General features: G+C 35.0%; 1 protein-coding gene across 1 annotated transcript; it reads right to left on the bottom strand.

The window, feature by feature from the left end:
* Positions 1-2,201: 2,201 nt before the first annotated feature.
* LOC122531339 lies at positions 2,202-10,863 on the bottom strand (the record flags this gene model as incomplete). The annotated part of the gene is made up of 3 exons (XM_043659160.1): positions 10,857-10,863; positions 10,597-10,755; positions 2,202-2,352 (listed from the first exon to the last, which is right to left on the bottom strand). Coding segments are annotated over exons 1-3 (317 nt in total), but the record flags the coding sequence as incomplete, so codon positions are not given.
* Positions 10,864-11,802: the final 939 nt, after the last annotated feature.

An 11,802-nucleotide genomic window follows, 5' to 3' on the forward strand; every position in this document is an offset into this window, starting at 1 on the left:
TCGGTAAAAGATCATTTTAAAGTCTCGATTTTCAAACTTGTGAATTTGTATTTAAGATTTAGTAATGAGAAGAATTTTCCCATCTCTCCGTTTCAAACTTGCAAAATTTTATGATGAGGAAAATTCTTTTCTTCTTTCTTTCGCCTGCTATATCATGCAAGAAGGAAAAAAGAAATAAATAAAACAAAGGATGATGAATGTAGAGGCTTAGGAAAGAGATAGAGTTCAAGGTTATTATTTTATAATTTTTATCTATCTACGTTTCAAATATTAGCGTTTGCTTTTTAGCGAAGGGCCAAGTTCAAGCATCCAGGTGGTTTACGTGTGAAATTTGATACATACGTAGTAATTAATAATACACTGATTTTAACTGACTATCAGTTGATGCGTACCAACTGTTTGAAGAGCAACTTGATTAGCAATCGTTTGCACAGCTATAATGAATCAATTCTTACGTTGGACGAGATTTAACATCGACAGAGATAAGAGAAAATTTCGTAATTGTTTTGTAATTATATCACTCGATATTTATTTCACACAGAATGACAAAACTGAATTTTCTGGATAGATCGTCTGCGTTGTATAAAACGTTCTGACATTTCATTAACAATATAACGAAGTTATTGGTCAAGTTTGAAACAACTCTGGAAACACATATACATTTTATATACTCATATTTTGCATAAATTACAGAAAAATACTTAAATAGCCAATAATACGAAAGTGCGACAAAGCATTCTGACACGTGTTACTTCCTTGTGAAAAATCTGCAACACGCGCAAGTTTCCTTGCAAGATTCATTGCGTTGAATTTCCGAGTCGTGTATTTGTCACGTAATGTCAAAGTCTTTCCATTAAACGCGTCATTATTTTTGTCGAGAAATTGAGTCGTGCTTTGTAGCGGGACGCGGAGTGAAAAAGAACGCAGATATTTCTCTTCCAGCTACGCGGAAAGTAGAAGAAAGTGCTTCTAGTTTCGAAGTTTGGATGCTTCGTGCCGAGAAAGCAATCTACATGTTGACTCTTTGCCTCGCGATTTTTCTCTGTAGCTGGTTTTTGAATGATCGTTATAGTGTTGCAAATACCACGTCTGATAGAAAATATTATATTAAAAGTTGCGTGTAATTTGTACTTGAAGAACACTTCAATCTAAAGTTCACTCTGTTGCTGGTCTCCTTACTTCTTTATCACGTGGTATCTCTCCGGATATCTCTTTCTTTGAAGTATTATTACATTAGTACTAACTTTGAAGTATTATTACATTACATTAGTACTAACTTTGAAGTATTATTATATCAGTATATTATTTATAATTTAGATTGTATTGAAGACCGTAAGATTTTATTGAATGTTAAAAGCTAAATGTTTAAAAACTGTAGGAAACGTGTGATATCAAATAGCTATTCAGGAATTCAACAACTTTTCAATAATGACTCTCAAAAATTGTCTCTCTCTCTCTCTCTCTCTCACGTTTCACGCTTCACGCATGAAGTTTGTTTAAGAAATAAAATCAAATAGTGCAGTCGTCGATGATCCACGATTTTAAGATTAATAAGAAAAAATATATTCTTCGTTATGAGATCTTTTACTTCAATTCGTGGATTTACAAGTTCCATTACTATCGGTCTATGTAATATATCATAAATTAAACAGGATAAACTAGTTATAATTCCCTATCTTCAACCGTCTTCGATATACTTAATACCAAGAATGGTTATTATTATATTCAAAGAAGGATTTTGAATATTTTTATGAACTTTCATTAATTGTTCAATGAAGATCAGATCATTTCCAGAATACTGACAATGGTTTAAAAGAACGTTCGACAAATCGAAAATATACGATCTTACGAATATCCGTGACATATGTACATAATTACTATACATATGCACAATAAATTAACTATAAGAATTGAAAGAATTTTTCAACATTGGAACTGTGCAAGAAAATTCGAAGAGTTCGCTTAATATTCTTCCTACGATTCTATAATTTTACGAATTTTTCAAGAAATTGAAGTGTTTATAATATTACCACGTATTACCTTCCTTAATGGATGTTAACTAATAAATAAATGGACCTCCAAGTAAAATATTCCAAATTCTTGCTTTCCTACTACGAGCATTTGAAATTTATGCGCAGACTTTCGTGAATAAGTGGAATATAAGTTTGGTGAAATATTGAACAAAAGTTGGAGAAACTCACCAGTTCTCAGAGGCGTCCTCGTCGAGGATGGTCCCGTCAGCAAGTCGATGAGGTAAGTTGGTCGTGGTTCTCGGTCGATTCCTGACCCTCGGTGGACCAACGACACCGGTCCTGGAGAGGCCAGCACGAAAGGACGCCCTTGCCCTGTCGACTGCTCGAGTCAACGTCATTGAATCTTATTAGTAGATTGTTAGTAGAAACTGCTAGCTATGCATCGGAGAAAACATATATTGCCGGCACTCGCGTACTTAATAATTTCATAACTTGCTATCATTGCGGATGTTTATGCAAACCCTTCAGAGACTCGACTGCCATTTGAACATTGCAATAACGCCTGTGTTAAATTTCTACGAGAAGTTATTTCGTAATTAATATATAAAAATGACATTTGACTTGCTCGTTTATTGACATCATTTAAACCTACAGAATTTGTCATTAAACCTGTCTATCTGATTACTATTTATGTAAGTTAAGTTAAGTCCATGAAAATTGTAAAAATATTTAAATCATAACAAACAGATGTTATTGCAAACCATGAAAATAAAATCGAAAACAAAGAAAAACTCTATACTTGAATTTGGCTAAAAACAGAAATCGATAGATCATTCTTGATGCGTGTAAAAATAGTAAAATTCTTTTCCGTAGACTTTCTTCGTTCTCGAGAAAATTAAATTTTTATCAAGCATTTGATAAACGTGCATTTGGCAAATTAATTTCCACATCTAACAAATATTTTATTTGTAACGTTAGTTTTCAAGCTATTGAGATTTTAATAAAGATCGCCAAGTGCAATAAATTTTGAAAAAATTTATGATAAATAATGTAATGGACAAGTGAGAAGTGTAATAAATAATTGATAAAGATGAAACTTATAATTGTAATATTCTTGTTCAAAAAACAATATAATTGTAAATTATTGTAATACTCTTACTCGTGTAAACGAAGACGTTTATTTCATTTAAAGAATACGGATGCTAGAAAATTTGTATGCAAGAACGTATTATATTATATTATATTATATTATTTGAAAAATATAACACGTCAAAGATTTGATTTCACAATCAAAAATACAATACGCGTTACAATATTTCGAAAAATAAATAAATCTCCACAGGTAGAATTTGCATAAACATCCTGCAGTTTATTTAAACTTCTCTTACAGGTCATTGAATTCTGATTATCTCACAAGCCAATAAGCATAAAGCTGTCAAAGTTCGTACGTTCCACCGTTATAAATTTACGAGCGTTGTTCTATACGTGCTCTCTACTTTCTGCAATATATATTTTTCTCAGCGAACTCGAGCTGTTTGAGTGAGTTACGCGTAAACGAAGTTAGTCACCGGTTGGATTAAACAAACTTTCGTCGGGACGAGAGGAAATGGGATCATGAATCGCGTTCCACCGACACCGAGGGCACGGACTTTGCTTGGAAAATTAACGCTTTGAATATGTTGAATTAAAAAAAAAAAACCTTAATTTTTCTGAGACCCGAGAAAGATGACAGCCGGAGGAAAACCAAGAGTGCGAAATTTTATAAAGAAGTTTCATTTTAATCCGTGAGGTAACATCTTCTACATCCGAACCATTATTCGAATAACATATCGTAAAATATCTCGTCAACCACTAAGTTTAAGACTAATAAAAGCTTGCGTACTTTCGTACTTGTACTTTAGTATTTTCTTCCTTGGAACATAATAGTCTTTCCAACTATAACGGAACAGACAGTGAATCTTCAAAATTGTGAAATCTCTTCGTATGAGAAAAAGATTATTCTTTGAATAATCCATACAAGTAATTAAATTATACGTAAAACCAAATTGATAAAATTAATTAATAACATATACTGTATAACAGACGTACATAATTTTGTTATTAGATAATATATTATAATAATAAAATATAGTACAATATATATATATTTTGTTGGAAGTATAATTTAAAATATTTCTGCAAGTTACCCTGGATCGGAAATATTTCTATAAAGAAGAGATTGCAAAGATTAATTTCTGTAGATCTGCAGTTAATATTCATTTTAATGCAATTTAGCAATCATCATCTATCGAAAGTTAATAACGAACTGCATGAAAAGTGATAGAAAACGGCCAGATGGTAGGAAACTATCGATTTATCGTTACATGCACGATTGGTTCGTTGACACACGAATTCTACGAGCCTCTATATGATCGTCGGAAAGCTCTTTGATTTTCGGCCAAGCGCGAGTCGTTGAACTTCACGTACCGAAATACAGTAACTGCTTTTGATTTGATCATACAAACAGAAATGTCGGGAAAGAACGAGTAGCTAGAGTCGGCAAGATTGAAAAGGAGATATCCACGAGTTCTATTGGGAAAGATAAACATTTTCCTGCGCAGTAATAGTAATCAATAACAATAAAATCCTGCACAAATCCTTTCTCGTTACCATTAATATTAGAATATACAGAATGAACAACAATAAATATAAAACGACGCATGTCATCACTGTGATTTTTAATAAAATAACTAGTAATTTAATTTATATTTATATATAAATATTAAATTATATATATTCGTGAATTCGTTAATAGCGCTTCTCGTGATTATGATAATAATTCCGTTTCATCGATGATCGATAGATTGCGGATGTTTGTGAAACAAACGTAAATTTCTACGAACCTGATGAAAAGATTCATTTCTTTCACTGGAAGATAAACGAGCGCCCGATCTTCGTATATACTTTGAACGTCTCTGCGCATTATTTTTAAAAATTCCACAGCGCAAATGCATAGAAATCTGCGCAGTCCGGTGACCGCGTTGCGTTTAATATAAAATACCTTCGCTTTAATATAAAATTCAACGAGCGATACTGCGAAAGAGCAGTACGTAACGACCTGGTAAAAAATCTAGTTTCACGCGAAATCCTAATTGATTCAGTCGTTACAAAAAAGAGAAACACACCGACATGTAACACAACTCGTTTATTAAAACGATTATTATTATTATTATGTTGTTGAATCAATCTCGTTCCCAGGATTGTGCCCATCAGCTGATTCGCCTGTGCCGAATGAGTCTGTGTGAAGGTGGATTTATCAAGGAGGTAGGCAGAGGGTGTCTATAGCTTCCTATACGGGGGGTATAATATTTATTACCGGGTCAGGGTTAACCGTTAGGCGCGCCACACACACGTCCAACGACTGTTCTGCGGCGTCATTCTAAAAATAGTCTTGCCAACACTCCAGATATAAAACGTGATCACGCGTCTCCTCTTTCTCGCGTGTCGCCCCCGTACGCGCGCGTGTACCACTGCAATTGCCTAGGGTGGAATCGGCAATGTCGCTCGGATGGAAGTTTACTCCGAGTGAATAACTATTGAAAGAACTATGCTCGCCGACGAACCGGTGAACATTGAAATTGGGCAGGCCGACGAGAAGAATTACTGCAATTTCGCGGATGATGTCGCGGATGATCAACGGATCATCGTTTTCGAAACCTTGAAACTTTAGAATTTGACTTGACGCACCTCGCGAATGTTTTCGAGACATTTAGACCTTTTAACGAGCTGTGTACAGCCCTTGGTCATTGAATTACGAATTTTACGATGGAAAAGTTCGAACGAAATTTAATTGCAAGCATTTTATTAATTGTTAAGTTTATTAATTGTTATATTACTTTGAAATACTCGTGTTTCCTTTGGATCGTTTTTTTCAATCTTGTATTGTCTATGAAGGATGTGGAGGGTTGCGGATTATTTGAAACTATTATAAAATTCCTATTGAGACTAGAATCATTTCGACGTTTCGTATAACTTTGGTAAAATAGAAACGTTCGAAGTTTTGTTAATTATTAAAATATTAGACTAATATATTCTGGAATAATCCACTGTTAATGTGTTTCCTTGGTTCATTAAAAATCTTTGTTAATTGTTAAAGTTATTATAAAAGTTTTGTAGAGAATATGGAGGATTGCAGGTTATTTGTTACGAGAAATAACATGATTTTTCAAATAAAATGAGAGAAAACATAAAAATTTCTGACTGAACCTAATTCAATGGTCTATACAATATAATTAAGAACATTATATTGAAAAGGAAAAAAAACACTGACTAAATATATCGCTATACAATGTTCAATCTTCATTTTCGTACATCGTCTGTACATCTTCGATATCAGCAATAATAAGAAACGATTCCTCCCCTAGCTACTACCTCATTTATCCTCTTCCGTATAAATCGAGTACTCGAAAGTACTTGATAAGAAAAAAAACTCACGAAACTCGTAGAGGCTCGTCCTAACCCGGCAGCCTTCTTATTTGGAATTCAGCGCTTAAAACTCGACTCTCGGTGATCGAGGACGATAACAGAGAGGCCGAGGCAGAGAAAGGAAGCCTGCAGATCAATTACGATTCGACAGACGGTTCGAGGCAGCCTCCCCATCGTGAATTAGAAACTTTTCTCATAAGACGATCCTACCTCGGAGGAAAAATAGAAAAAGAAAAGAAAAAAAAAAAAAAAAAAAAAAATAGGAAAAACAAAGAGAATAGTCGAACGAGGCGTGTTTCGAACGATCGAGACGTGACACGCGGAAGGAGACTAATTCGCGAGTGGCGCGGTGGTATCGTTGCGCGACTCATTATGCGGGCAAACCTGACCTCGATCTCCGATTGTAATGATCTTCCGCGGCTGGTGGAACGTGTGTTACGTGGCCCGGTTGCCAGCGGGCCGGCCCTGAATGTCGACGACGCTGTCTTATACCGATCGGTGCAGCAGAAAATAATGATCCTCCGGCTTAAAAGCCGCAGAAAACTATAATACACGTGAACGTGGCACGAAACGTTCTGGCAATGACACCAACCACTGTGTTGCACTGCGTCCAGCGTGCGTTTCGTCTTTCCTTGCCTTCGTTGCCTTTCGTATTAGCGAACTGATTCCCTCGTGAATCCCTGGTTCAGCGACGGACAATCGTTTTATCGAATTCGTTTTCTACCGAACACTTTGATTAATTTATAATATTCAAATTAGATATGTGTGTGTGTGTATGTAGACATTGTTCAGTGCACGTTAAGACGTTACTGTAGCAATGGATAAATAACAAGATCAGGACAAGAAGATGTTCTATTAATCATTTCAACAACCGATTATTTATGGTACTCAAGGGCATACGTCATGTTCTTTTCTTTTGTATTTCAATTTTTTGAAACTGTATATAGTTTAAAATCTCATTATATTATATTATTGTTATGTAGTATTGAAATATCATTACAACAGTACTCTAGTGATATTATTATTATTAATAATATTGGTACTAGTAACATTATTAATTACTAATATAAAATGAACATTTACGAGTAGACTGTGAATTTTAATGCGTTTAGCTAAATTTCTTCATTTCTTTCATATTTTCTTTTTTCACCTGTGTAATTTCAAATTCGAATCGTATATGATTTAAAGTGTCAGCCTATTTAAAGTATTTATTGCCTATTATTGCTATACATTATCACATTAAAATATTATCGTGTCAGTATTAAAATATTTATTGCACATCACCAATTCCGATATTTCAGAAGAAATACGTATTACCTCTCTCATAAACGTTAAGCTTAAGCAAGATTGTTCAACGTCAAGCCCTTCCTTCGACACAGATAATCATTTTAATTAGTTTCACTGCATTTAATTAAGCAGAGGGAGATGCACTCGAGGATTGCATTCGAAGCACGCTTTCTCCCCGGGAAAAGAAATTGGCGGACCGAGACACTTGTTTCCTCGACGTTTAAGCACTTCTGCTTTTAATCGCTCAAAGAAGAGGAGAGGGAGAAATACATATAAAGTTGATTTCATCGTCAAAGTCTTGAGTAAATAATCTAACTTTGCACACGTTCCTTCTTGCGCAAAGAATATTAGAGTATTACGTTTTTTATGAATGAAAGTTTCAACAGAAATGAGAAGAACCGAATGAGAAGAATGTTCTTTTAATGATCACAATCAGTCTAAAAAGTTTTCGTTGAATGTAACTTCCTTTATCTCATTTTTATTACAGTATTTCTGTTTAGCTTAATTGTTAAGAAATTATTAATTTTGCATATCTAAATACTGGAGTACATCATTCCGTGAGTAATTTCTCTGAGAGTTCAGTTTTAAACAATGGGAATGGTTACCATCGAAGTTTTGAAAAATTGGAACATGAAAGCTAATGGAAAAAGATAGTAAAGTGTAAGAATCATCGATCGATTGCTAACGGGTTACTTCTTTTATTTTTATCTAATATACGAAAACCGACGTCATTCAACCAAGATTATTCTTGGATCACCCACAGAATATAGATATTCTAATTTTTGAACCATGTCAGATAGATAGAACCACTCTTGTACCTATTACAAAGTCGAGAACTTCATCTTTCTCAATAAACCTATTTTCACACGTTCAATGTTCGTTTGAATCAAATCCAAATTTCTGCCCTGACAAACTCTGTTTCTGATAATTTTAAAGCTCATGCTGTATTACAGGTCGTTGAACTCATCTTGGCATTAGCTACGTTAGTTAGGAAATCAAAAGTAGAACTATATACAGCGAAACTTGAGAGACAAGTAGAACAATCTGAATAAATAAAACTCGTCACATTATTATTGTATAATTCTACAGTCCCTGGTCAAAAAATTAGGACCACTTACAATTTTAACATCATTCGAGTTCACGATAAATTTTAAAAGTTTAAACAAAATTTAATTTAATATGTATTAATAATTAGCGATCTTGTTAGATTATTATTATTATTCAACACGTATAATAATTTACATATAATTATACACAATATTTCGTTCCTTTTTATTACCAAGTACTTAATCGGTGAACGAAAGTTGAGAATCGAGGGAACTTTCATGCCAAAATATCAGTCGCAAATGATAAATAATTAACACTAGAACTACCAAAATGGTCAAAATGACCATTGGGTGTAAAACATTGTAAAGTTTCCTATTTTTCTAATCGCCGGTAATTCTGAAGCATGTGCATCGTTCACAATAGATTCAGATCATCCAAAATAAAGGACATGATAGAGCAACGCGTACGGAATATGTTCGAAAAGAATATACGCTGTAATCAAATCAAAGAAGATCGTCGACTGACATTCGAACATAATACGCGTGAATTTTAATTAAAGTTGATAGAAAATCATCACCAAATTTCGTTCGCGTTTCAAAATTCTTCTAGAACTACAAAACATGTTTGAAATTGTAAATGGTCCTTAATTTTTGGCAAAGAGTTGTTACACAAATAACGTGTAATTTATATAATTTATATAACAAACAATCTCAGAGATTAAAAAACTCGGTAATACACCAAATAATCCTTGCCACTTCGCTAAGGAACTGTTAACAGACACTGTACACCTACAGATTCATGGCGATTCGAAGTGTCTCAGACGCCATCAAGCGCGTGAAACTCGTCGCACCGGCGTAATTTCATTAGCCATACCGCGGTGAAAAGGAATTCGGCATGTTGTATACTGCCGGACAATAAAAGCGACTCGGTGGTAATTTTTACAAGCACCTTTCGTACATCAGTCTGTGGCAAGGAAGGTCACGCTGCACTCCAACCACGCTGCTACAGACACACCCAGTGTTAACACTTAACTACGTGACCTAGTGTCCTCGGCGTTGCACAACGAGGCGAGAAACTAGAGAGAATGTCTGCGAAAATTAAATAGGACAAACAGAAACGCGTGGGCGTGACATTTTTAGCGGAATCGAATGTATTTTCATCGTCCCGGAATCGCGCGCGCGCGCGCGGTGTGTTAAAGGTGTCAGGAGTATCAAAAAGATACATACACTTTCAAAGAACAATTGCAGAAACACGATTTGAACAATCAAGCTTATATAATAAGTTATTTAAGAGTTAATTAATTTGCCAAATGTCTCGTAGAATGGTAACGGGAAGGAAACGTGCGCGCGTAACTTTTAACAGTTAGTAAAAATTTGTTTAACAGAGGCAACGTGTAAAAAAATGTTGAAAATTCAATGGCAAAGCAATTGAAACGAGAAACAAAAATCGGACAAGGAGGATCGTTCAAATCTCCGGTGACGAATTGTCAAAAAGTTCCTGGAAATTTCTACAATTACAAAAATCAACAACGATGCAACAGCAACAAACGTGACAAAGAGTTATTTGAGCGTTAATTTGCCAACTGTCCCGCGGAGCACGACATGACGCACTGCAACAACGTGAATGCAAATTGCACGTGAAATTTACGGTGGTTCCCGACGAGGCGAGTAAGCCAACGTGGAAAATGAGAAACAGCGTGGGGCAGGGGAGAGGTGGAGGGGGTAGATGAGAGACACAGGAAGAAAGAAGAAAGAAAAACGAGAAAAACTTGGGGAAGAAGAAGAAGAAGGAGAGAGAAGGAAAAAAAAAAGAAATTGGAACTTACAGCGTGTGACGAGCCTGTTGTTGGTCTGGCTTGGGGGCGGAATTGCAGGCTGCGGAGGTGGTTGCGAGCTCAAATCCTCGAAGTTTATGATTTGCAAGCAGATGTCGTCCACCTCGCTCCTTATTAGCGCTATCACCTCGCTGCACAGAAATTTGGTGCCTGCGACAGATAAAAATTAATCCGATTAGCTCGCGCGCGTATCTACTGATGAGTATCTTCAGACTTGGAGAAATATACGATTCTCTTTCAAGTTTTTATACCGTTCATTTTATACATTCAGAGAAGAAATTCGTCAGTTTTCGTACAATTTATGAAATCTCAGGAAATTATTCCTTTATTCTCAGTGAATAATTAACACGTTTCGTGTCTCTGGTCCAAAAATACATGGATTGCACTATATCTGGTAATATTGTAATTCCGATTTTAGTACCAAGCATGCATCTTGCAACGATAGCCCGTTAGAAGCGGAAACACTGCGAGATAGCGCAACAAATATTGATTCCCAGGTATTAAACAAAGAAATTATTCGCGTTCATCTTCATAAAGAAATGCTAATTTATCAGACGCATTAAACGGGATCACGGGGTGTCTGGCGCGATAAATATCGCCGCGTTCGACGTGTTACAGCGATCGTCTATTAAACTTCAACCTGGTTAAATGTCTCGTGTCTTGTTTGAAGTTATCCATAGGCCCCTACGAAGCAACCACAGGGGTAATAAAGACTTCGTAACTTCAATAAATCGCGTCTGGATTCGATCCAAATACAGTAGCTCGTAAAACTATTCGTTGCAATAAACCATAGAAATGTTCTACGTGCATATTTTTGAATAAAAAGAAATAATCCTTGCTCAACCTTTTGCAATCTGAGCAATATTTATAGTGCAATGAGTCACTCGATCAATAATTATAAATTTGAAGTTATTTCCTCGTTGTCGTGTTGTATTAAATGTAGAAAAAGTGCATGGCTAGTTTTTTACTTGTTTATTTACCTGAATTTTTTGCTTTTTTTTTAATTTGAATTATTATATTATATTATTTAATTATTACAACAGGATCTTACGTTGGATCTTATTATTAACTTAATATTACATTCAGATTCTGTTTTCACGAGCGATCTCATGTGTTTGTTCATTTTGATGTCTTTTCAAGAAATTATTATATTTCAAGTTTCTCAAGGTTGAATTTCATTACAAATCTAACGTTCAT

Source organism: Frieseomelitta varia, unplaced genomic scaffold (assembly GCF_011392965.1).
Source record: "Frieseomelitta varia isolate USP_RPSP 00005682 unplaced genomic scaffold, Fvar_1.2 scaffold_391, whole genome shotgun sequence".
Taxonomy (NCBI): Eukaryota; Metazoa; Arthropoda; class Insecta; order Hymenoptera; family Apidae; genus Frieseomelitta; species Frieseomelitta varia.